The following is a 27509-nucleotide window of genomic DNA, read 5'->3' as shown; positions in this document are numbered from 1 at the left end:
CATACAAAATGAATGGCTAGTTTCTCCTTTTGGGTTTGTGGCCTTTAATTTCTATATGTAAAATCATTACTTTGAATAATTTACTGAGAAATGTTCTTTGCAATATCATCCCAACAAAAATATACATGTATACAATCTATATACACATTCCTTACTAGATGTCATGAATATCAAAAATAAAAACAATGGAAAGACATAACACCTTGACCAAGGAATAGACTGCTGAAGAGAACATGAGATAACATAGACGATAGATAGATAGGTAGGTAGGTAGGTAGGCAGGCAGGCAGACAGACAGATTGAATGACAAGTCAACATGCAGACTGTTAAGTGCTCTAAGAATACAGAAGAGAGATTTTCAGGACAGAGATAACGTATTCAGGGAAAACTTTCCAGAGATATGGTATTTGAATCATATTTTAAGATGAGTTCATGAGTAGACTGGACAAGGTCAAGAGAAGAATCAGTGAGCTTGAAGAAACATTAGTAGGAATGTTCCAAACTAAAAAGAAAAAATAAGTAATGAAAAATAAAACAGAATATCCAAGAATTGTGTGACAAAAGGCATAACACATACATAGTAGGAATACTAGAAGGGGGAAAAAAAGAGTACATGGAACAGAAAAAATATTGAAAGTTTAATATTTGAGAATATTTCAAAATAAATGACATACAGTCAAACACATATCCAGGAATCTCAGAGAGTACCAACCAGAATAAATGTCAAAAAAAGTTATATTTAAGCACATCCCATTCAAGTTGCAGAAAATCAAAGACAAAGAGAAATTTTCAGAAGAAGCCAGAATGGGGTTAAAATTTCATCTTGAGAGAAAGTATAAGAATTACCTTGGAGTTCCCCTCAGGCCATGCAAGCAAAAAGAGAATAGAGTGAAATATTTAGGTGTTAAAAGGAAAGAAAACCACCCCAATGAATTCTGTATCCAAGGAATTCTCCTGTAAAACTAAAGAAGAGAGAGAGCAGCAAGATGGTGGCAGAGTGAAGACTCTGGGTTCACCTCCTCCATATACTCACAGCTAGACTACAGCAGAGCAGAGCCAGTACCTCCTGAAGGAAAAGCAGAGGATTACAGCAGACACTAGGAGCAACGTCAGGTGGAGAGTGTCCCAATAAACTGCGGAACTGATGGAGCCTGTAGCCACGGTGGGCAATATGTGCCCTGGCCATCTGGTGGGCTCTGTGCAGCAGAGCAGACGTGGCAAGCAGGCCTGACATAGGAGGCCCCAGCAGGCCCCAGCGAGCCCTGGGACCTGGAAGTAACCCTACCACAGTAGCTCCCACAGATTCTAAAGAGTTCCAGGGCAGGACCTGGCAGCCTCCATAGGCAAGCAGTAGAGCAGACCCTGTCAGGGCCACATATGTGACAGGTCCTGGAGCGATAACTGGAGGGCCAGGTCCCAACTGGCCACGGCTCTTATAGCAACAAGCCAGAGGGACACTATTCAGAGAGATAGTCCCATGGATTGGAGCAGGATTATCCCCAGGGCAGTAAGAGGCAACCACAGATTTAACAGGGTTGACACCAAAGACAGTCAGTTACATTGAGGAGGTAAGTAAAGAAAGGATCCTGACAGAGTGTTCTGGAGCGGGGAACAGAGGTGGCAGAGCTGTCAGCTCAGCCAAAGGCCCTGGGGAGGTTGTCTGTTGGCCCACTCCCTAGAAAGAAGGGAAAACCTTGCTGAGTTGCTGGGGTGCTCCACACAGGCTGGGTCCACCTGATAGATAACAGCAGGGCGAGCATTCTGATCTACTTCAGGCCCCCTGGGACTTGTGCTTACCGGTAAGGCCACTGAGAGCACAGAGATGTTCAGTCTCTCATCCCAAACCCCAGAGAGGAGGGATATGAGGGTGGTGGGCACAAACACAAGCCAGCCTCACCCCAACTCATCCACACCAATATCTGCATCCCTCCAAATCCCTCCCCCACCCTGATTCAGCAACTACGGAACAGACGTGAGTACATATAAAAGCCCGCAAAGGCATGCTTACACAAGTGTATGCACACATAAAATCAAACAAAATCAGAGCACTACCTGTGTGAAAAGTAAGTTACTAAGTTCCTGCTAAGGATATTAAAAATAAAGTAAAAAAATAGTGAATGTGATTGATTCACTGGTGTTTATCTAAAATCCTTTTATTTTTGTCCTCACTCTTGATTGTCAATTTCGTAAGGTATGGCATTGCAGGTGACATTATTATGCCACTGTTTTCTAGAATTTGTTATTGCTCGGGAGGTTTTTTCCTTTGTCTATTCCCTCTTTTAGGGAATCTTCTCTATAGAGGTCTTTTAATACTTTTTATCTGAAGTCTACAATTTTAGCATGATGCCGCTTGTATTTATTTTCCTGATTTGAAACTCAGTCATTCTACAATGCAAGAAAATTCTTAGTAGTTATTTCTTCAAATATTGCCTTTCCCATTTCCACTTTCTAGTTTCTCTGAGGATTGGAGAAACACTTCCACAATCCCACAATTCCACAATTCCCTAGCACAATTCCAGAAGCATAGAAGATAGCCAACATATGTTTTCTGACTTGTTTCTTTGCCATTTGAATGTTGGCTGAAGATTTCCAGTCCAAGCTCTCTGCTCCTTTGTCAAAATCAGTTTGAATATTTAACATTCCACATTTCAAGAATCTATCCTTTGAAATACCTGAATTATCCACAAAATATAGCAAAAATAGAATTAGTATTTTTAATTCTCCATTTTAATTTAAAAAAATGTCAGGCCCAGAAAGATTAAATGCTTATTTATATTAATATTATATAACTATTTTTTTAGAACTATGGACTGATAAAAGTGACATTAGCTATTTCTTAACCCAACCACTTTATAAAGAGTATTTTCTACATAAAAAATGACTTGTTTCAGTTTAATACTTAATTGGTAACTGAGTGAGGACTAGAACTCAGGTCTCTTGGTTACTTATTAAGAACTGCTACTTTGGGCTCACACTGCCAGCCTCCAGCACAGGAAGAACAGGGAGTATGAAGCAATCCGCAGACTCTGCAGCATGAGTTCAATCCCCGGCAGGCCAGGGAGAAACCACATGGCAAAGCAGACCTCTCCTGTCTCACCCACTGCTCCCGTCAGCAGTGTATATCATCAGTCTGCCTGTTCTGTTCCCCACACTGTCTCTGGTGAATCCTCTCACCCCCCGCCCCTGCATCTCTGGCCTGTACCCAGCTCTTGTATGCATAAATAAATAAATCTTTTTAAAAAAGAAAAGAAAAATCCATAAACCAGAACACAGTTAATAGAAGCATTTTTTTTCCTCATAAAGATTTTACAATCTTTAAAATTATAATACATAATATATCCAGAAAAACCAACCCTTGTTCAATACCTTTACTACACATCATGGAAAATGAAATGCACAACATGTGTGACACATTTTGTGTTGCTTAAGAAAGTAGCATAAAATATCAACAATTCCAAATTGAAACTATGGATTCAATTTCTTCTTCTGAACTAGACAATTAGAATGTTTTGAAGACTCTAGTTTGATCAAGTGGGAGAATAAAAACATTTTTCTTTAAGCAAAGCAATTCCACCAGGAAATTCTAGTGTCTAGTAAGAGTCTTTAGAGGTTTAAAATACAGGTCTCTATCCTTAGGTATTTGAATTATTTGGGTAAGGATAAAATTTACGCTTAAACGAGAGGACAACATTTAGGACAATTTATTCCTTGGTTGGGAAAAAAAAGCCTGCAATTTTTGAACAAATGAAATACATATGGTCTTTACTTAAGGTAAATGTTGTTCAATATGAGTATCTGGTTACATTTTTCACTCTACTGCTTAATTATTTTAATGACATTTTCCTTGATGTTGTAATATAGTATAAATATTGAACAAATACAGGAAGATGTGGCAGCTCTTAGAACTATTTCTGTTTTGAGGTAGTCAATTGAACTTAATGATTAAGCCTACTGTAGACCTTCAGAGTGATAAGTTGAGTTTCAATCCAAAGGTCTATTCTAGGTCAATGGCATGTATTGAGTGGGTAATTTAGGGAGTGGAGAAAACTATGCACTAAATAATCTAAAACTTCATAAATTATAGTAGCCAACATTTATTGAGTTTTTACAGCTGGCTCTACATAATCTTAAACCTGTAAATATTTTAACTCAAGTATCAAGTATCTGTAGACTATTTTCTGAGAAGCAATAAACTCCTTGACCTTTTCCCACAACTCACACTTCCTACTGCACAAGAACTGTCATTGCTATGTCTGACATGGGAACTTGGGAATATTTCAATCTCCTAAAGTCTTTCGTTAGCTTGAAGCTTCAGGACTTGGTGCGGAGAAGGAAAACTAAATGTCTATCTCACCTGATGTAAACAGGCCCCAGAATTGTAATTGCTTTAGTATCTTGAAGCTAATTACAAGGAATTGGTAACTATGTTATTTCATTTCCAAATATAACTATTTAACAACTCAGTCCAATTTCTGGTTTTCACAAAACTCATTTACCTTCAACTGTATAATGAGGACTGTATTCCAATGAATGTTTTAGGTACAAAGAATACAACTAAGAAATCAGGTCCTGACTAGGAATGAAGAGACAGTTAACCAGCCAAAAAATAAGAAATTATCAGGTGATAAAAGTCAGGAAAAGTACTTGTGCAGGGAGTGATAAGCATCGACTGGGTAGTTAGAAAAGGTCTTTTTGAGGAGGTGACATTTAAGCCAAGACCTAAATCATCAAAGACGAAAATAGCCATGTGAATCTCTGGATGAAGAGTGTTCAAGCAAACTGACATATCAAAGAACTTGAAATCTTGAGCTTCTCTTGGAAATTGCAGAAATCATCAAAAGTTTTGAAAAACTTTTTTACCAAGAAATATTTCAAGTACATAGGACATTTTGTTCCTGGGCACTCAGATGGAGAAAGTGTTACACTTGACAAAATATCTTATTCTGAAGCCTTGGTGAAGAATATAGTTATTATTCAATATTTTCATTCATGACATTTAAAATTGCCAAATATTATTCCAACAATCCCGAAAGTCTTGTCTACTCCCATGAAATGCTGTTAACTTGGTCAGGATCAGGGCCTTGACCCACCACCACCTTTTACAAAAGGCCTTATTAAGAAATAGAAGCAGAGTGAAAAGATTTTCCATACTTAACAGAAGAAATCTGGCATTATAGAGACTATGCCTTTTTTTTTTTTTTAGATTTATTTATGCATACAAGAACTGGAGTACAGGCCAGAGGCGTGGGGGCTGAGAGGAGTCACTAGAGACAGAGTGGGGAGCAGAACAGGCAGATCGGCAGAAATACACTGTTGAGGGGAGCAGCAGGCAAGAAAGGAGAGGTCTGCTGCGCCATGTGGGTAGCTCCCTGGCCAGGGATGGAACTCATGCTGCAGAGGCTGCGGATAGCTTCATAGGCTGTGTCTTAACCCCCTGCACTGCCAGGAAGGCCCGAGACTATGTCTTCAAGTACAATTTTTTAATATTTAAATCAATTATTTTTTAATGATTCATTTTTTAAATTTCATTTTATTATTCTTTTAAAATTGTAAACTCAGACTTAGAAAAAGTAGAGATGAACTCATTCATGGTTCATCTGATGGCTAGTCAATGTTGGAGCTATGTATATGTGAGGAGTAGTTGTCTTAAAAGCTATCACCAGGAAAAATACTTTCAGAAAATGAACAGTGTTCCAGGCAAAATGCAGTCTGAATATAGTCTCTTTTGCTGTTCTAGGCTAGAAGATCAACAGTAAAAAAATCACATAACTTTGCAAAACTGGAAGAAGTATTTCACACAACATAGTAGATGCTTACTTCACAGTCAAAAACCTATAGTCATCAGTTGGAGACTTTAGAAAACCTTAAAACTGAAGCATGAATACTAATCTACTCTATATAAACATTAGAAATCCAGAGCTCACTGACTTAAAGACAAACAACATGACTTCCCAAAATGCCTAACTTTACTGCACAAAACAAAAAAAAATGTCTGATTCTACTTACTGCATATTTTTGTGAAATGGGGTTTTCCAGCCATAGTTGCCTCAAAAAGAAAAGATAAATTAATTGGGTTACCACTGTCTTGCATCTAGAAAGGCAGAACAGTATGAGTGTGGAGAGCCCAGATACTAAAGTCAGAATGATTTAGATGCAAAACCAGACCCAATATTTTCTAGCTATGGAAGGTTAGAAACATCCTATGAGACTTAATTTCCCATATAACATGGATATAATAATATCTGCCTCAAAGGTGTTGTCAGGATTAAATGAGATAAAGCTTGTAAATTTTTTAGTATAGTACCTAGAGTATACCAAGAACTTTATAAACTATAGGTTTTAGAATAATGAACTACATAAATAGCATACATATAGCCACATCAAATATTCATTCTAGAGCAAAACATCAGTGACTTCTCCCTGAAATTTATTACAAGTAGAATTCAGACTTTTTTCTATTTTTTTTCACAAGGGACCATTATTTTTTATAAAAAATAAAAATGAATATAATTTATATATTTGGTTTTATACTGACAAAATAAATTTTTAATGTAATAAAACAAATTACCCCAAATAGCATGCATATCTGTTTATACATAATTTTGTAAGACAGTCATTGTTTTCATCTGGTTCTCAGATAGTCATGACTATACCCTCAGAAAATAAATTTAAAAATAGAAAATAAATTTTAAAACAATCTCTATACCCAAGTAACGGTTCAAAATGAGATCATCCAATAATAAATGAGATGGGGTGAGATGGGATGGAAAGAGGTGGAACAGAGTGAAGTAGAACCAGAATTTTCAAACTGAAACAAAATCTGAATAAAACATGTAAGGCAAACTATAGCAGCAAACATATCAGTCTTTCAATCTTATTCTTACTGATAGCAATAACCCCTTCTTTTCCCATTGGGTTTACCCCAAAGCTGAGGGGTGTCCCTCATATAAAACTCCAATTGAAAATTATCGCTCAGACATAGAGAAACGTTTGTTTTTTCCTGAGGATTGGTAAGTTTTTACTGTTAGGGTGGGATTTTTGTAACTTATCATGCTTCATTTTGGGTCTCAGCCCTCTGGAAGTCCAGGGATATGTTTTGCATTTATTTTGAGCAACTACCCCTACTCTCTGACAATTTATATACCTCCATCCTGTCCTCTTTCTTAAAGACGTCCTTGTACTTTGTTCATTATTTTAATGATTCTGTTGTGCTACCTCACCACAAATAAGTCACCATAAATTTTCCTTTAAGAGGCTATATCATTTAAATAAATTAAGTGAGCACATAAAAATATTTCTTTAAGAGATACCCTTTAAATAAGGTCCTATAAACTCAACAGCAATAGTTGGGTAGGTCTGTAGTTCATAACTTTTTAAGACCTCAAATTAAACTATCTTAGAAACAAAAAAACATATTTTCGCAAGTTTAAATTGTATTGTTTGATTCTGTTAAATGGCATCATGGTAGTTCTCTGTGTGTCCTCTCGTGTGGAGGAGGGAACAAACTTGGTCTCAGGTATCATTCCACCAGCAGTCACTACATTTGACTCTTCTTGTCCTCAACAGTGATCTCTGCAGCCATGCATGGTGCCCCTGCTGCTCCCCCAACCTCTGTCCCTTCCATCACCTTCTCAGGGGCGAGACCACCACTCTTACTGCCCTCTCTTAACTGTCACTATTTATCCTTATCTGCTTGACTTCATTAGAAGCTTTCTGCTTGTAACAAGCAGGAGATACTCAGTGTATCTGACTTTGACTCTCTTTATGCAGAATCCGCACAGTCCGAGGCAACTGGCTTTAGGGTTATCGAAAGTACAGCAAGTTGCTAAAGACCTTCCTTTAACACCTTGTTTTATATACCATACCTCTCATCATCTGCTATTTTCCCAGTTCAGCTCTAGCATACAGCAGGTGGCCAACAAATATCTGTTAAATAATCAGGAAAATTTTTTTAAAATGACCTTAATTTTTGAGTTGTTTTTGACATTTGGAAAGCAGGAACTTTGTACACTAACCTTTTATTTACAATCCTAGTGAGAATATTCCTAAACTTCCTTCCTGAAATGAAATTCCTGCACATATTTGATTATGTGTGTCTATATCTATGGATCCATACCTATTTTCCATTGTTGCATTGAGCTACACAAACCCAAAAATGTATTATTAATGATTTAAAGTATTACTTTGCTATCCATTCAGTCAAGAGTTTAAAGAGCATAGTGACCAATTCAACCATGTCATTAGTTACTGTACTCTCTCTCACACCTATCACACACACACACACACACACACACATATTCTTGTACGTACTAAGCCAGCCTTCAGTGGACCCTTTCTTTCCTACTTCATAAATGGTACCTAGCAGGGCACCTCAGCCAACACAAGGTGTCTGGTCATGGAGGCAGAGGCTCGGCACCTTCCCTCACTCCGAATTAAACACAGCAGGACATTACCTTCCTGGATCCTGGTCACAGTCCTCCACACGCCCAGTCCCAAAACGATGGTGGTCAGCAGCCCACACACAACAGCCACCAGTATCCTGCCGTTACATGCTCGAAGGGAAGCCATGGGAAGCCAAACCACAAATCCACTGCGGGGTGACAAACAACTGGCTTCTTTTCTTCTTCAGCCAAGAAGTTTAATTGGAAACTACTCTAAAACATAAAAATTTCTCCTTTCAGTGATCTCTCAAATGTCTTCTTTTTTTTTTTTCCTTAGGTTTTAGATGTTAATCAGACAGGACACCACGTAACAACTGTACATCACCTAATAAACAGATGTCTAATCCTCTGGTCTATTATTCTGCTTGCAACTTCCTTATTCTTTACTGAAAGAGAGCATAACAAAGTGATTGGATTTATGGGTTAGGTCACTCAGGACACTCAAGAAGGGGAGGGAATAACTGACAGGGTCAAAGTACAAATGTCCAGACAAGCAACACAGAGGGAAAGGAAACAATAAAGGAGAAAGGCAATCCCAGAGCAGGTGGCCCAGAATCCCCTGAGCTCTGCTTCCTGGGCCTTTGCTGGGCGGCTCCAGCAGAGGCTGAGCGCAGGCACCACCAGCGCCACTTCCTGGGGAAAGGAAGTTGGCAACAAGAAGTTACACTGTGATACCCACACCTGCTTTCAGTACACGCACTTCATTAAGTAGCCGGTTTCTTGACAGCTGCAGTTAATCCACGGGTGGTGTGGTGTTGGCACAGGATAGATTCTGAAAGAAACAAAACCTCACAATACAACCCATCTGTGAAGGGCTGATTTGTGTCCCCCTAAAAATTCATCATGTTGAAGTCCTAACTTCCAGTACTCCGAATGTGACTTTATCAGGAGAGAGGGGTGTTTCCGAGGCAATAGAGTCCAAATGAGGTCATGACAATGGGTTTTTCCTATGGCTGTGTACTCACCAGGACATTTAGACAAGGGTGTAGGGTAAATAGTTTGCAGGCTTCTTCTGCCCTCCCACCATCAGGATTGCCCTGCCTGATGGGGGCGCCTGCAGTTGTTACATTGTTGCCAACTATATTGTTTACTTCTGTGGACCATGGGCGGAGTATTGAGATAGTCACTGAGATAAGCAGAAGCAGGAGGAAGAGGCAGGAGAAAGGAGAGAGAAGCCAAGAGCAAAGACTTGCCAGGGCTTGGAGGCCTGCGGGACCTCCTGCCTGAGCCCGCTCCCTCCACCCCGCACCGCTGTCTGCCATGTATCTGGTTGCCACACTGCATGTAAAGCTCAATAAAAGCCTGAGAAAGCCACCGAGGGCTCCAGGACGCCTCCTTTACCCTGTCTGCTCGGTTCATAGATAACCCTGTGCCCTTCCTGGCACTACAGCGGGCATGCACAGAGAGGAGACAACATGAAGTGGCACAGGAGAAGACAGCCATCCGCCAAGGAGAGAGGCCTGGAACAGATTCTTCCATCCCAGGGCAGAGGAGACCAATCTCACTGAGGCCTTGGTTTTAGACTTCTGGCCTCTCAGGTGTTGTACTTTGTTGCAGCAGCCCCAGCAAATTAATCCACCCCTAAGTCACTATAAAGCTGATGTCTCTGCAGTTGCAGCTCCGACCTTCTGCCCAGGGACCCATGTTCTTCCCTAACCCTTCACATCCTCAACTGATAAAATAAAAGAATGAATAAATGACTCTACATCTCCAGTCAGAATTCTGTTCCTGGTAGATTAAGAAAGGTTTTACCAAAAAAAGGATGTTATTCTTTTTTTTTTTTTTTTTTCGGTCTTGTATAGAGGACAATTTGATCACTGTAGCTCTAGCAAGGCACAGAGCAGGTTTTCTATGATCTGGGCAGACAGGTAAAGGAGAGTCCTGGAGATCTCGGTGGCTTTTTAGGCTTTTTTTTTTTTTTAAGATTTATGTATTTATTTATTTATACAAGCACTGGGTACAGTCAGAAGCGCGGGAGGGTGAGAGAATTCACCAGAGCCAGAGCGGGGAGCAGAGCAGGCAGAAGGACCGAAGTACACTGCTGAGGGGAGCAGCGGGCGGCAGGAGAGGTCTGCGCGCCATGCGGGACCCTCCTCCGATGGCCGGGGAGCAGCCGGGGATCGAACCGGCGTTGCAGAGGCTGCAGGCAGCTTCGCAACCCAGCGCTCAACCGCTGCGCCACCGGGGAGGCCCTTTTTAGGCTTTAAATAATATTTCTACATCATTTGTAGTGGGGCAACCAGGTGCAGGGCAGGCCAGTGGCGGGGTGGGGGGTAGAGAAAGGGGGCTGGCAGGTCTCCCAGCCCCGGAGAATCTTTACTCTTTCTGGGCTCTCAAGCATTCTCTCCTGGACTCTTGGCTGGTGTAGGGTAAATGAAAAGTATCAGGCTTTTCTGCCCTCCCGCCATTAGGACAGATGATGGATCCTTGCAGTCCTGAATGCATGCCCGATGGCGGGCACCTGGAGTGGGGTGTGGGCATGCGTAGATGGGATTCACCTGTGCTGAGACTGGGCTCATAAGGGTGGCCTCATGGGGACGCCAGCAGAAGCCGAGAGAAGGCGAACCATGAGGAGCGCAGAGAACGAAAGAGAGAATGAAAGCGAAAGAAAGGAGCAAAAGAGAAGCAGAGACCAGCACATAATGCCAGAGAGCCCAGGTAGAGTGAAGACTTCTTGGGGGCTGGAAGAACTGCCAGCCTCCCAGCCCCCTGGCACCTCTGCCTGCTGTGTATCCAGTAAAATCCCAATAAAAGCCTGAAAAGCCACTGAGGGCTCCAGGACTTCTCCTCTACCCCGTCTGCTAGAATCAGAGATCCTGCACTGTCCATTCCTGCCGTTACAGCTGGTCTCTGCCACACTGTCCTCTGCTCTGCAGCATCACCGCCCGTGTGTGCTCAGCCTCCAGGCTCAGGTGCGCCACTCACGCACACCCGCACCACCCCCCAGGTGCCGCCACCAGGCACGCGTGTCAGCCCACAGGTGTCCATCATTGATGTTAATAGCAGGAGAGCGGAAAAAACCTGATAACTTCCATTTACCCTACAATCATCAAAATAGAGTTTCTAAGAGGCAATAATCTATTAAATAAAAGAGGAAATCTACTGAATCTCTGGGGTTGGAACCCAGCAATAGTGTTTTAACTAGTCCTCCAATTTTTTTTTAAAGATTTATTTATACCTACAAGAACTGGGGTGTAAGCCAGAGGTGCAGGGGGGTGAGGATTCACCAGAGACAGAGTGGGGAGCAGAACAGGCAGATCTACTGAAATACACTGCTGAGGGGAGCAGTGGGTGAGGCAGGAGAGGTCTGCTGCGCCATGTGGGTTTTTCCCTGGCCGGCCCAGACCTCAACAGTGCTGTCTTTAACCCCTGTGCCAGCAGGGAGACCCTAGCCCTCCAATTTGATGGCAGCTAAAGTTTGGTAACTACAGTTCTAAGTAATCCTCCTAAGGGAACTGATCAAATTTGCAATAAGCTTGAAAGTGACAAGAGATCAAATGTGTAAATAGACTTCCCCTTGGGCTTTATTTTGTTGTGCACCTTGATTATTATTTAAAAGTTTGTATTGGAGACTTTTCCATATGAATCCATACAGTGCATCTTCTTTTATTAAAAAGATATAAATGACAGTTGTATGGATGTGATCATTTATTTAACTAGAGTTTCCTTGATAACAATTTGATTATTTCCTATTGTTTTCTATCAGACAATCCTGTTGTAAAAACTCATTTTTATATTTCTCCTACATCCATATATATTTAAGAAGTCAAAAGAACATGGATTCTAGAGATAGACTGCTGGGGGTTGAAGCCCAGCTCCCACACTCACCAGCTATGTGTCCTAGTTCCTCATCAGTGAGAGCTCAGGTCAGTGCAGCGAATCAATGACTTTGCCTATGTAGATGGATTAAACAATGCCTGACATCTAAGTGCTGTACTAGTTTCCACTACAATTACTATTGTTATCGTCATCATCACTTTCTTAACAATAAATTCCCAGACATGGAATTATTAAGCCAAAAAGAAAATATATTTCTAATTTTGATGAATGTTTCCATGATGGTCTTCACTGAAGACCCACAAATTTACAATCCCAAGTCTGACGTATGAATAGAATGTGAGTTGGACTCAGGTGTGTGCTCAATATTGAAAGTTAAATGGAGATAAATGGTCAACTATGGTTAAGCTAAGAAACTTAGTGTAGGAAATAGTTTTTCTTCTTTTCTCTCTAGAAAGACTGATTCAGATGAAAGGTAAACCCAGCATTTATATTAAGAACACTAGATACACAATGTTGAAATTAGTTCTGAAAATAGTAGTATGAAATCTGAATCTTATCTAAAGCAAGATAAGTTGATATTTTCAAAGACCTTCATAAAACTACTATGCATCCCTACATTTCTCCTTTCAGTTAACTATTTTGCAGAAATTTTTGCTGCAAAGATCAGTTACCTACTAAAACACAAAACACCACTCCAAAAGTTAGTGTCTTCAAACATAGCCACCATTTATTTACTCATGGTTATGTGATTTGGGCAGGACTTGGCAGGATGCCTTTGTTCTACATGTTTATTTGGTCAAGTCATTTGGAAGTTTAACTAGAGCTTAAAGGATCTAGGATGACATTTCCCACATATTTAGGGGCTCAGTTAAGATGACTGGAAATGCCAAAATGGCTAGACCTCTACCTCATGATTTTTCTTCTCCAAGACCTCCTTCCCATGAAGCCTTCCCCACAACTAGCCTTGCCTTCTTCAAATGGACACTGACTCCCAAGACAGCAACAGTACAAGTTACAAGATCTCTTACTGTCTACAATCGAACTTGGTAAGTTTCATTTTAACCGCATTCTATTGATCAAAGAATATCGTAGGAACAGTCCAAAATGACTATTGAAGGGGCCTACAAACAGGCATGAATCAAAAGAGGTGGAATTCATGGGGTCTATGATATCTCATTTTACGTGTTAACCTGATTAGCTCATTGCACACAGTTATTTGGTCAAATGTTATTCTCCATGTTTCTGTGAAAGTATTTGTTACATTTTTTTAAAAAATCTACAGACTTTGAATAAAGCAGATTACTTTCTATAATATGGGATGGTTCTCACCTTATCAGTAAAGACCTTATTAGAAAAGAACTGACCTCCACTAAAGAAGAGGGAATTCTGCCAGCAGATGGCCTTTGGATTTAATCTGTAGCACCAACTCTTCCTGGCCTACCAGTCAGCTTCAATAGGCACTGAAGAGCTTACACAGCTACTGTGCAGACTTTGGACTTGTCGGCTTCTAAAATCAGGGAGACTTTAAAAATCTCTTTCTCTCTCTCTCTTTCCCTCTCTCTCTTTCTGTCTCTGTAAATATGGAGAGATTTGACATATATATGGGATTTGATATATATGTAGATGACAAAGGTATGATGTTTAATTTTATGTGTCAGCTTGGTTATACATATCAACTTCTATATATACTCATGGGTACTTTGATCTAGCCAAGCTGACATAAAACTAAATATATTTTAATCATCATCATATCATTAAAAGGTATATATATAATATATTCTCTCTCTCTCTCTCTCTATATATATATATATATATATACACACACACACACACACATATATATATATATACATACACACACAGATATGCAAAAACAGATATTACCGCTTTTTCTGGAGAACCCAGACTAATACAGGGGCCATTTTGCAATAAAGTATCTTGCATTTTTCAGGATAAAGCCAAAATCCCCCAGAAAACTCAATAACTTTATAATAGTGTAAATGACTCAAGGAGTTCATGGTCCAGTTAGAGATCAGACATATAAAAAGATACAACACCAAAGATAAAATGCAGAAGTCACTAACTGATAAATGATTTACTCTACAAGTGTAAACTCTATCAACCCGAAGAATGTCGAAATGACAAAAAGACCAGGATAAGGAAACTTGCAACTTGGCCATAAAAACATTATCAACATATAACAAGATGAGTTGTCAGCAGATTTCTCAGTAAGTATATTGCACTTCATGGCTGGGGATGAAACTTGGGAGAGTATCTTTATCCCAGGCATTTGCCATATTGCCTTCATTTAGGATACCATTTTCCAACTCAAATACATTCCTCATTTTGAAATCTAAAATATTAAACTTAGAAAAATACTAAGTAGTGGATGTGTTAATTTTCTATGACTTTGTAACAAAGTACTACAAATTGAGTGACTTAAATAACAGTAATTGATTATCACACAGTTCTGGAGGCTAGAAGTCCAAATCAAGGTTTAGTAGAGCCATGGTGTTTACAATATCAGTCCTATTGAATTGGGACCCACCAAACTCCAGTATAACCTCATTTTTTTAATTTTTAATTTTGTTATTAGTACCACTGCAGTACCACTGATTTACAATATTGTATGTGATACAGGGGGATAGGTTCACATCTTCTCTGGAGGGCCTTCCTGACGTCCTAAAGGTTAAGTCTCAGCGCTGTCATCACTACTGCCTGAGTTCCATCCCTGGCCTGGGAGTTAACCCACAGGAGGGGCAGCAGACCTCTCCTGCCTCACCTACTGCTCCCCGCAGCTGTGTATTTCAGTAAATCCACCTGTTCTGCTCCCCACTCTGTCTCTGGTGAATCCTCTCACCTCTGTACCCCAATTGTTCTACAAAAAAAAATTCACATCTTCTTAGATTTATATCATCACACCACAGCCACCACTTAAGCACCCTTCCCATATATTGGGCCACCTTCACGATTTGTGCCCACCCCCAAATTCCTCCTCCAGTAGCCTCAATTCTGCAGTCATATTTCTAGAGTTCATTTTGGTTTCATCTTGTCAGTTAGAGAGTATCTATTTAGCTCTCCTGCCCATTTTTTATTGTTTTTTCGTTTGTTTGTTTTTTGTTGGGTTGTAATAGTTCTTTTTAAATATTGGATATTAATCTCTTGTCAGACGTATGATGTGCAGACATTTTCTCCCACTCAGTGGGTAACTTTCATTTTAATGATAGTTCTTCTCTGTGCAGAATTTGCTTATTTTGTTTTTATTTTCCTTGTTGTTAGAATCTAGTCCCTAAACACATCACTGAAGTCAACGTATTACCTTAACTAATGATATCTACAATTACTTTATTTCCAAGTAGGGTCACATTCTGAGATATTAGATGTTTGCACTTAAGAACGAAGTGGGAGGAGAGGGCAAGTAAAGCCATAATGATAGGTTCAAGTACTAACAAAGTATTAATAAATTAAAATCTAGGCAACTTTTGAATAACCCAAACTCTACTAACATTATTTGAGGGCTTACTACTTATTTGGGTTAAGGGAGCTTCTGTTAGGATGTGAAAGGGGTTCTTTTGCTAATGGGCTGTTTCCATGATCTGCCACTAGAGGACAGCATCACTGCTACTGTTTTTTTCTGCTGTTATGGCTGTTATACAAGGTCTTCCGTCCTAAGTCATTGATCCATAATGTAGACACATCACATATGCAATAAATTTTAGACACACTTCTGGGAGTGTGGGGAGTGGGTAAGGGATATATGCTGGGAGAATGGTGTGTCCTGGCTCTCCCTGTCCTGTTGACACTTCTCCTCAATCTCTGCTACAGACCAAATGTTTGTGCCCCTCAAAATTCATACGTTGAAACTCTAACCCTAAAAGTAATAGCATTGGAGGTGAAGCCATTGCACAATAATTAGGTCGTAAGGGTATAACTCTCATGATGGAATTATTGTCCATATAAAAAGAGACAGGAGAAAAATAATCTCTCTTCTTACTATGTGAAATTACAACAAGCAAATAGCCATCCCTAAACCACAAGTCAGGCCTTTACCAGACACCAGATGTACTGATGAGAGGAACAGGGAACAGGAGGACTGGGGGAATGGAAAAGGCTGAGACACCGGACAGTGATTTTGAACAATACAGGAACACAAGGAACAAAACAATTCCCAGAAAAATAGAAGTGTTTTGCGGAAATGTTGCTGAGCTGGCCACCACCTGGAAGATCTGGTTACAGGATAATTGGGGGACAGAAAAGCAATCACCACAAAACTTCCTGACCACCTAGTGCCTAATCAATAGTCTGGCACACTGGGCAACAGGAAGTCTTGCAGTTTATAGTCATAGACAGGACTGGGGTAAAACGGGCTTCCTCCCTTGGAGCCCCTTCCAGCTGTCAGGAGTTCTTTCCTCCTGCTTCAATAAATCCACACTTGCTTGCTTTCACTTTTGGTGCAGGCTATTATTCCTCAGCCGGCAAATACATCCAGACTCACAAGCATCCATTCTCCTAACAGTGAACCTTGATCTTGGACTTCCCCAGCCTCTGGAAGTATAAGAAATATTTGCTGCTTAAGTTACTCTACGTATTGTGTTACAGCAGCCCAAACGGACAAAGACAATTTCTAACCAGAATCAAATAACCAAAAATATTTGAACAGAAACTTAGGTCTTTACCTCTAAATAACTATGTGAAGAGCAGGGTGGGGGAATAGATGGTCTTTAAAATAAAACAGATCCAGGGCCTCCCGGGTGGCACAGCGGTTGAGCGCTGGGCCGGCCACAGAAGGAGGGTCCCACATGGCGCGCAGACCTCCCCTGCCGCCCGCTGCTCCCCTCAGCAGTGTACTTCGGTCCTTCTGCCTGCTCTGCTCCCCGCTCTGGCTCTGGTGAATTCTCTCACCCTCCCGCGCTTCTGACTGTACCCAGTGCTTGTATAAACAAGCAAGCAAACAAACAAACAAATAAATAAAACATGCCTCTATAAAAATAAATAAATAAATAAATAATAAAATAAAACACATCCATCTAAACATGAACCGAGCAATTCGCTGCAGTAGCAAAATCTTTGAGTAGAAAGAGCCTCCACTTCTGGTGTCAGGAGACACGTTCCATTCTGGGCTCAGTCGCTAATTCACTGTGTTAGGGGGAAAGGACGACCTAAAGCTAATTCCATACAGGCTTTGAGGACTCCACCCCACTCCAGACCAAAGCCATGAGGACATTGGGAAAGACAAGACAAATCCCATCACCACCGAAGGGAAGGTGCTGGAAACTGAGGGTGGGGTTAAGCAGCCAGATTTGGTATAAAACTAGACACATGGGCTTGGGGGGGGGTGCCTTTTTGGCTCCCCGCCAGCTCGAAGCGTCTGGCCAGCTCTGAGAGTGCCTTTGGGTTTCCAGGTCGGCGGATCACGTAGGACGCATAAGAGACTTTATTTCCCTATTTTCTCCCTGAGTTGTACATTTCCTCATTTCCCCTTCCCTTGTAAATAAACCTTTTATTAACTTTTTGTGTGTGCCTGCAGTGGAGTATTAATAAGTCCCTTTTAAGCGCGCAGGTGAGGACCCACAGCCAGGCAACCCGTTTTACATCGGGGCTGCTCTATAACAACTGCACCATCCTGGACAAGTCACTAACGCTTGGTCTTCATACAGGGCAACAAGGGGCACTAAAACTGGACAAGGACATTGCCCAAATAGTTTACCAGACACTGAGCTCTTCACCCGTGTGCAAAATTGCAAAACTACTTAGGTTCAGAGAACAACAATAATAGGATTTATTTAACAAACAAAGAAAAACAAAGAGTCATTGGGGCCACAAATGGCCATTTACCTCACCCAAAGCAGTGCCCAGTGTTTTAAAGTCCCAAGATGGCGACTTCCCGCCACTGAGGGCCTGGAGCTGGTGGCAGCCAGACCACAGGCCGGGATCCAACTCACGAAGACAGCAGAAGCTGCCCCAGGAGATGCTCACCAGGGCTGCCGAGATGCCCCAACACAGCGCCAGACAAGCGACACTGAAAACAGCAGCTGCAGCAGCCGAATGACCTGACAAATGGCCACACTCACACAGTTCAGTGAGGCGCCCCGCTCTGGGTTTTTACCTTCCCTTCCAGGCCATAACAGCAGCAAACCTGGGAAATGTTTCAGTTGCTCGCTACCTGCAAAACCTCTGAACTTTTCTCCTCTGAGGTTGGCTGCTGGAAGCCTCTCCACGTTCTTCAGAGGCCCTCAATAGCCTTCGGGAAGACTGACATGGTGTAGGCACAAATAGCTGAGCCCAGAATAGCTGAAGATCTGAAAGCGCTGAAATCCCAAACACTGAATCCTGGGGGTGGTTTCTGCAATCCTTTATATTTCTTATCAGAGACTCCACCCCCATTCCCCCCTCCACGCTTTGTTTGTATTTCTCACTTGGGGCCATTCATCCTCACCCGCAATCCCCTCCCGGGCACCACCTGTAACAGTCTTTGACTTCAGCCCTCCTCCCCCACCTAGGTTACAGTCTCAGAGTCATGTAGAGACAATGATTTAGGATGCAAAAGATTCCTTGGGTGCTATGATGTGTGGTCTCTTTATATAGCTATAATGTCATGAGAAGGAAGAATTTATGTGTAAGGTAATTAAGGACTGCACAGCATACAAATCCATGCTCTGAGCTCTGTGCTGCAGGAATTTATTGACAGAAGAGGGCAGTATGGAGTAGAGAACAGTTCTGAATTGGGCCTTAAAAAATCCTCAGCAGGGCGTCCTGGGTGGCGAGCAATCGAGCAGAGCTGGGTTGGGAAGCTGCCAGCGAGTGTCCCACATGGCGCGCAGACCTCTCCTGCCGCCCGCTGCTCCCCTCAGCCGTGTACTTCGTCAGTCTGCCTGCTCTGCTCTCTGCTCTGGCTCTGGTGAATTCTCTCATCCTCCCCCGCTTCTGACTGTACCCAGTGCTTGTATAAATAAATAAATAAATCTTTAAAAAAAAATCATCAGCAATTAAGCTGAGAGTAGGAGGGAAGAGAGAGTAGTTAATGCAACATAGTGATACCGGAATTGTCAGGCCTAGTCTCCCAGCCAGGAACAGATCCCAGGCTGCAGGGCAGTGCTGAGCCCCAGCCACTAGACTCCCACGGGTTGGTGTCTCACGAAGCCGCAGCAGGAACTTCGCAGACGCTCAGCAAGCAAGCGAGAAGAGGCAGTTTGTTTAGAGAAAGAAAAAGTTTATTGAGGAGAAAAAGAACAGAAATAAAGTGGGACTCCCAGGCCAGGGAACCAGGCCTGGGAGGGGCAAGGAAGCCAAAGTGGAGTTGTGTCTCAGGGAATATAGACCTTTTTTCCCTCATTTTTCTAAAGCTCCACCAGTCTCTTTGTGATTGGTTAGTTCTCGGCTGTCTCACTTAATTTGCTACTGAGTGGGGGATCTTCACATTCCTTATCTAATAGCTTTCTCTTTCCCCATTTGTTGCATCTTTAAATTTATGGCCCAGTCTTCTGGATGGGCATCCCTGCATTGAAGTTAAACAGCTGCCCTTCTAATGTGTCCATAAATTAAATCACTCTCCATTTCTCCAATCTCCGCCTCCCTTTACCACCTGAAGGAAACCAGGACTAGCATTAACAATGTTGTCCTTGGTCCTGGGATATTTGTTTTTCCTAGTGGAATGGGTTACTTTCCCTTGGTTGTCCTTATCTCTGAAGCCTCCCTAAATTCTTCAGAGGTCCCCTCCTGCGCTGTCCCTAAAACTGCCTAATTTCTAGCTTGCCCTGTGTCTCAATAGATACGGAAATTAAAATAAATACTGAGAACAAATCAACCTGATTTCTGAAAGGTCCAAGCAGGAGGCCAGAATGCAAAAGCCTACCAGGAAGCCCACCTGGCTGGCAGGAATGCGGATACCTGTGGGTCCGTGAGGTCGCCTGGGAGCAATAAACTTTCCCTTCCCGGAGGAAGCTAGGCCTGGATATTCTTTACCACGCCGAACCTTTCAATTACCACAAGGCTTGTGTTGGACAATGATAATATATTGAATTACTTTCCACTGAAATGATTTAATTTTATTTAAGAGCCAAGCTAATTAATTTGACTTGATCTGAGAGCGAAGAGAACCTGGGTAAATTTCTGAACAGATGCAAGAATTATTGCATCCTAAGTTGTTAAGTCCCTAGGTTACTCGGACAAGCTTATTCCTGCATGTTTTACAGCCAATACACAGCTGCCTTCAGACACAAATCATCAAATAGGAAATAATTTGAGGCTCCATCTCCAGTTTCTTAAAATCTTTTATCCTCTATTTAGACTATTTAAAACAAGCACAATAGGCCCGGTTCATGAGAGAAATCAAATAAGAGGCACTTTCTTGCCTCCATTTTAACAGCTTGCTTCAGTCCTACTAATTCCTCCCACAGCGCTTAGATGAACAAAATTATGTTGTCACCACCTCAAGGCATTAACAGCTAAGAAATACTAACATTCAATTTTAGGGCTGTTAGTTGAATTACCTTGAAATGGGAGTGACCTAGAATTTATAAGGATATCACCTTTATTTGGGTAAAACTGAGTAGTCTTATCATAGAGGAAATATATGGAGGGAAGTTACAGGGTTACATTAAGTTCAGAAATCTTTACACTTAGAAGAAAATATATTTAAATATCTTAAGAGATAAAGAATAATAAAATCCCATCAAATGACATGACAGCTTGGCGGGGGCTGCAGATTTTCATGAGTAGGCAGAAAAGACAGAAAATTCTAAGTGTGACTTCAGCTTGGGAAGGCACCTTCCCTGTGCTGTAAAGGACTGAGACAACCTGTGTGGAGGATTTGATGCAATAACTATGGATAGGCTACCGCATGTACCGAGAATTCTGTCCTCATTCAATGTCTGGGTCCAAAATCTCAATCAGTGGAAAAGGGGGTCCCCAATATAGCCTGCCATAAAATAATCATTCCCTTAATAGTAAGCCTGTTTTAACATGGAGAAACTTAGAATTAAGTAAAGAAATGTTCAAGCATATCAAAGCCATAATGTTGATATTTTTGTGTTAAGGAATCGTTCATGTAAAGAATTTTAAGTATTTATAATTTTTAAATGATTGTCTCAACAAATTAGTCTTCTAAGTTCAATTTATAAATGTACAATTGAGTAACAGATTCAGGGTTGTGATTTTAAGATGAAATCTCATGTAAGTTTATATACAGTATTGGAACATTTAAGAAAATCCAAATTTCATCACATTCATAAGTTTAATAAATTAGATTTATGAGCTAAGCAATGATTTGGGAAGATTTGCCAGTTAATTGAAATGCTTAAGAAGGTTATCACTAAAGCAAAAAGACAACTACTGAATGGGAGACAAAATTTGCACACATACATCTGATAAGGGGCCGATATTCAAAATCTACAAAGAACCCATACAAATCAATAAAAAGAAAATAAAGCACCAAGTCAAAAACTGGGCAGAATAGCTAAATAGACATGTCTCCAAAGAAGACATACAGATAGCTAACAGGCACATGAAAAAATGCTCATCATAACTTATCTTAGAGAAATATAAATCAGAGCCACAATGAGATACCATGTCACTTCTGTGTGAATGACCCATATTAAAAGGCAAAGCAAAACAGACATGACAAGTATTGGTGATGTGGAGAAAAAGGATCCCTCCAACATGGTTGATGGGAATGTAAACTGGTTCGGTCCCTATGGAAAACAGTATGGAGATTCCTCAATATATTAAAAATAGATTGACCATATAATCCAGAAATTTTACTCTTAGATATCTACCCAAAGAATGCATAAACACTAGTTCAAAGGGATATGTACACTCCTTTGATCAATGCAGCATTGTTTATAATAACCAAGTTACAGAAACAACTCAAGTGCCCAAGGACAGATGAGTGGTTAGAACGATGTGGTATGTATGCACCATGTAATACTACTCAGCTATTGAAAAATAAATTCTTGACTTTTGCAACAACATAGAACTAGAGGAGATTACTCTAAACTGATTAAATCAGAAGGAGAAAGACAAATACTGGGTGGTTGCACTCATATGTGAAATAGAGAGAAGCAAAACTAAGTGTCAGATGAAACCAAACCAACAACAAACCCTAGAAATCTGACTGTAGAGTTGAGGCTACCAGAGGGGGAGGGACAATGGGGAGAGAAAAGTGAGGATGGGGCACAATGTTCTATAGTGGACTGTGGTGGTGGTTGTGATGTCGTAATGTACATATGAAAGGTGTCACCCCACACTTCTGAATCATATACAATGTTGTAAACCAATGAACCAATGTTATCTCAACTAAAAAAAAAAAGAAAAAAGGAAAGGCTACATTGAAAAAAGTATATCAAAAATATTTAATTCATAGTTTAAGAAGCTAAAAAGGAAATCTAATTTTTTTAATTTTCCAATGTTTTATTAGAAATCGATTATGTCACAAGATGTCTTTTTTTTTTTTGTCCCTTAAGGAATACACAGAACACTTTATTTTTTTATTTTTTTTAAAGGTTAATAAAAGGTTTATTTACAAGGGAAGGGGAAATGAGGAAATGTACAACTCAGGGAAAAAATAGGGAAATAAAGTCTTAAACGTGTCCTACCCGATCTGCTGACCTGGAAATCCAATGGCACTCTGAGAGCTGGCTGAGAGCCACGAGCTGGTGGAGAGCCTAAAGGGCCCCCCAAGGCCCATGTGTCTGTTTTTTTTTTTTTTAATTAATAAATTTTATTTTTATATTCCCCACACAATTGCAATCCCCCCATTCTGAACCCAATCCCTCCCCTCCCGCCCCCCACCCCCCAAAAAGTGTCTCTGGTTCATAGTTTTTGTTGATTTTGATTTTCACTTTCTTATAGTTATTCATTTTCCTGGTCCCTTATTTAAGTTTTCTAGATCCCTGCTATGAGTGAGACCATCGGTATTTTTCTTTTTCTTTTTGGCTTATTTCGCTGAGCATGATCCCTTCCAGCGTCATCCATGTTGCTGCAAATTGCATGTGTTTATCTTTTTTGAATGCTGAGTAATATTCCATGGTATATATGTACCACATCTTCTTGATCCAGTCATCTATTTTTGGGCATTTGGGCTGTTTCCAAAGCTTAGCTATTGTAAACAGTGCTGCTATAAACATAGGGGTGCAGGTGTTCTTTGGAATTGATGTTTCTGTGTTCTTTGGGTAAATACCTAGGAGTGGAATTGCTGGATCATATGGAAGCTCTATGTTTAGTAGGTCCAGAAATCTCCACACAGCTCTCCATAGTGGTTGGACCAGTTTGCACTCCCACCAACAGTGCAGAAGAAGAACACTTTATTTTTATTTTATTTTATTTTATTTATTTATTTATTTATTTTGGTGGGACTCTCACTGGCTGCCGGGGAATGAACCGGCACTGCAGAGGCTGGAGGAAGCCTTGCAGCCCAGCGCTCAACAGCTGTGCCAACAGGGGAGGCCCAGAACACTTTATTTTTTCGACAATTCTTTTCTATATAAATAATTCAAATTTATATAATTTTAAGTAATATAAATTTTAAATTAATTTAAAAATCTTATATTTGTGTTAATGAGCTTGTACAAAATGCATGTTGAGATTTTATCTTCTTTTATTTTTCTTATTTAATTAATTTATTTATATATATTTTACATCAGTGTTCTTTTTTTTTTACAGCATTTGCTTTCTTTTTTTTTTCAATTTAAATTTTATTTTTATATTCCCCATACAATTGCAACCAGCATTTGCTTTGTTTTCTCAGGTGTAGTCCCCATAAAATTTCCACCACCAATTCACCTGTGAACCATCACCATAGTCCCTTGTGCTCTTCCTGCCCTCTTTTTGATCCCCTCCCTCCCCCTCCTCTGCAGAATGTCTGATTTATAGTTGTCTGCTTATTTTTGTTTTGTTTTGTTTTATTGTTATTATTTTTTTCCCTGATCCCTTATTTGGTTCCCCTATATTCCTCCTATAAGTGAAACCATCTGATATTTTTCTTTTTCCTTCTGGCTTATTTCACTGAGCATAATTCCTTCTAGTTCCATCCACATTGCTGCGAATGGCATGAGTTTGTCTTTTTTGATTGCTGAATAATATTCCATTGTGTATATATGCCACATCTTCTTGATCCAGTCATCTATTTTTGGACATTTGGCTTGTTTCAAAGTCTTACCTATTATAAATAGTGCTGCAATAAACATAGGAGTGCAGGTATCCTTTTGAATTAATGTTTTTGTGTCCTTTGGGTAGATCCCTAGGATAATTAAAGTCTCCTTAAAATTGAGTACTAAAATCTTCTGGACTTTAAAATGGAATGATCATATTCATAAATTGAACTTAAAAGTATAAGAAAGTTTTTAGTCCAAAACCCAATCACTACATTTGCTACATGTCCCTTGAAAGCACTTTTCTAAGCTTCATGTAAAAAATATCCCTTTCTTGTCATATGTCTGAGGGAAGAATCTATTCTATTATTACATGCTTGTCTTCTTATAATTTTCTCTACCTGGATTCACAGTAGGCAGAATATGGAATTTCTGGCTCTATTTCCCATGTTACGAACTTTTCATACTCTTTGTATTTTGGGAAGAATTCTTCCTAACTTTAATTTTCATTGTTCCTATATTCCACAGTAACTGCTGTATCACGTTATGAATCACACCCAAGATACAATCAAGTCAGCCATGATTAATGAGTCTTCTAGTGACAAAATGATAAGAAGGAATACACCAACATGGTCATGACCCAACCACCTGTTTCAACAATAAGGGGTATGTTAGTGCAATCAGAGGCTGCAGTTTCCCAAGCAAAGAAAACTAGAGGTTACAGCAATCACAGAGGAGTTGATATAACACCCAAAACCAATGTTGATATTTTTCTGAGTTATTTACAGAGTTTCCTTTGGTTATGATAATCGAAACAGTGTATTCATAAAAGGGATTTAGCAAAAATTTAGGAGTTGAGGCTCCATGTTTTTTAAAGATTTGATATAAAATATAAATAAAAATAAATCTGGTCAAAGATGGTATCAGTGGTGGTTCCTTGCTTTGCTTCTGGGAGAATAATGTAAAAGTTAACTCACACCTGCACTGTACCCAGAGGGTTGCATAACATGGGGCAAAACTAGAACACATCTACGACATTAGAGACCAGCAGGGCCAGTGAGGGACAATGAGAGATTCATGCTTCATTAGGCTAGAGGTGAATGGAGAGAAATGTCTGGAGGTTGTGGTCCTAGGCAGGAGAATCGCAGCTCTGCCACCTGGCCAGCAGCCCTGGGGAGAAGAGAGGTGGGCAGTGTGGAGGCATGCACCATTGACTAAGAGAAGGTACATGGTCTCAAACCAGAAATCAACTGCAGAAAGCAGGGAGAACCTCTAGCATGTGGAGATGCAATAACATACTATTAAATGACAATTGGGTTAATGAGGAAAGCAGAAAAAAAAAATACCTCAAGACAAATGACAATGAAGACATGAAGTACCAGAACCGGTGGAACATTTAAAAAAAAAAAAAAAACAGCGCTAAGAGGAACATATATAGCAATACAGGCCCACATGAAGAAATATGAGCTCAAATAAATAACCGAAACTTATACCTTAAGGAAAAGTAAAGGAAGAACGAATAAAACTGAAAGCAAGTAGAAAGATGGCAATAATAAAAATTAGAGCAGAAATAAATGAAATAGAATTTTTAAAAAGTCCAAAAGATCTATAAAATCAAAGGTTGAGTCTTTGAAAAAATAAGCAAAATTGACAAATCCAAAGCAATGTACAAATTGATTATAATCCCTATCAACGCATTCTTCAAAGAAATAGAACAAACATAACTGAAATTTGTATGGAACCATATGGGCCAGAATGATGACTTCGGGTGCACTGTTTCCCAGCCTAGTGCAAAGCTCTCATGGGGCCTTCCAACAAGTATCTGCTAGAGTTTCAGGCAAGAAATATGTCATTAAAAGGAACTGCTCTCACCCCCAATAAGCAGAAAGGGCTGCTGTACTTCCAACAGACGGCCAACTCCCTCATTCACTTCTGCTGCAAAGACAGGAATTCTAGGAACATGGAAGACACCCTGATCCTCTTTTCCTGATGACTGTGAGTGAATGCAAATGTGTGCCCCAGTGCCTCCAGCAGGGGTTCCAAGCAGCATTTCTTCTGGATGCAGAAGCCCAAGACAGACCTGGAGGAGAAGCTCTGCCACAAAGTCAATGAGTATCTGAACGACACCCTATGGCTGGAGCACTGGGGGCCAGGAGCAGTGCAGGCCAAGACCTCTCCACACTGGGTGGGGAGGGTGGCCTCCAAAACCTGCTGGCGAACATGAACCACAACATGTAGCTCATTCATCCACCAGCGGACTAGGCCTACTTGGGGCCTTTACTGGCCCAGGCCTGGCCAGATTACTGAGCAGAGGTCCCTGAGCAATCAGCTCTTCATCCAGCTCTCAGAGCCAGTTGGCAGCGGTCACCCAGTCCTCCACTGTCTTTTCTTCTTGAGCCATCCCAGCCCCTTTTGTTCCAGCAGCTGCCTTGGCTACCAGTTCTAGCCCTGCACCCAGTTCAGGCACTGGAGCTTCCAGCCCATCCAGCCCATCCAACTAAGTGACCTCCAGAGCATTCTAGCCATTATGAACTTACCATCTAGGCCAGGAGGTGGCCAGCAAGTTGACCTGGCCCATGTGCTGACACTGGAGATCATAGCATCTACCCTCACCAACATGGATGTACAGGAAAACAGGCTGTCCTGTCTGCTCTCTGGGGAGTTGCTGCCCCAGACCAAAGAGGAGATCTAGATCACAATGACCTTGCCCCAGTTCCAGCAGGTCATGGGCATGTTCAGTGCAGCCTTGGCCTTGGGGTAGCTGGGTCCCCTCATGTGCCAGTCTGGTCTGCCACAGAGGGTGTGGAGACTGCCAACAAGGGTGATGCAGAAGTGTTTGCTTAAGCTATGCAGAACAGTAAGGAAGTTACCCGGAAGGAAAGGAAGGATAAAGAGGAAGATATGAGCTTAGATTAAATTACTTGCTATCTCTTAAACCAGAGTTCTTGGCTGCATGATTTCAGTAGTGGCACTGTAATCTCTAGCGCCCTTGTGTCTGTTCCAACTTACTCCTAAATAAGTCTTATCTGTACAAAAAAGAAAAAAAAATTACATGGAACCAAAAAAGACCCCAAATAGCCAAAGCAATCCTAACAAAAAAGGAAGAGAGGTATCATAGGCTGAGAATTCAAAATATACTACAAAGCAAGGACTGGACTAAGAGCCCCAGAAATAAATCCACACTTATACAGAGAGTTAATCT

The 27509-nt window shown here is 40.7% G+C and overlaps 1 protein-coding gene across 1 annotated transcript in view; it reads right to left on the bottom strand.

The window, feature by feature from the left end:
• The window catches only part of ADGRG7 (adhesion G protein-coupled receptor G7), a gene marked incomplete at both ends in the record, with an annotated part of 78437 nt that extends 69869 nt beyond the window's left edge, over positions 1-8568 (bottom strand). Inside the window, one exon of the mRNA XM_084232642.1 lies at positions 8454-8568. Within this exon, the coding sequence (XP_084088768.1) occupies positions 8454-8568 (115 nt within the window). The remainder of the gene's footprint in view (positions 1-8453) is intronic.
• Positions 8569-27509: the final 18941 nt, after the last annotated feature.

This window comes from Talpa europaea (genome assembly GCF_964194135.1).
Source record: "Talpa europaea genome assembly, chromosome: 4".
NCBI classification, from domain to species: Eukaryota; Metazoa; Chordata; class Mammalia; order Eulipotyphla; family Talpidae; genus Talpa; species Talpa europaea.
The sequence above is the reverse complement of the archived record's forward strand: the minus strand, read 5'-3'. Positions and strand labels throughout refer to the sequence as shown.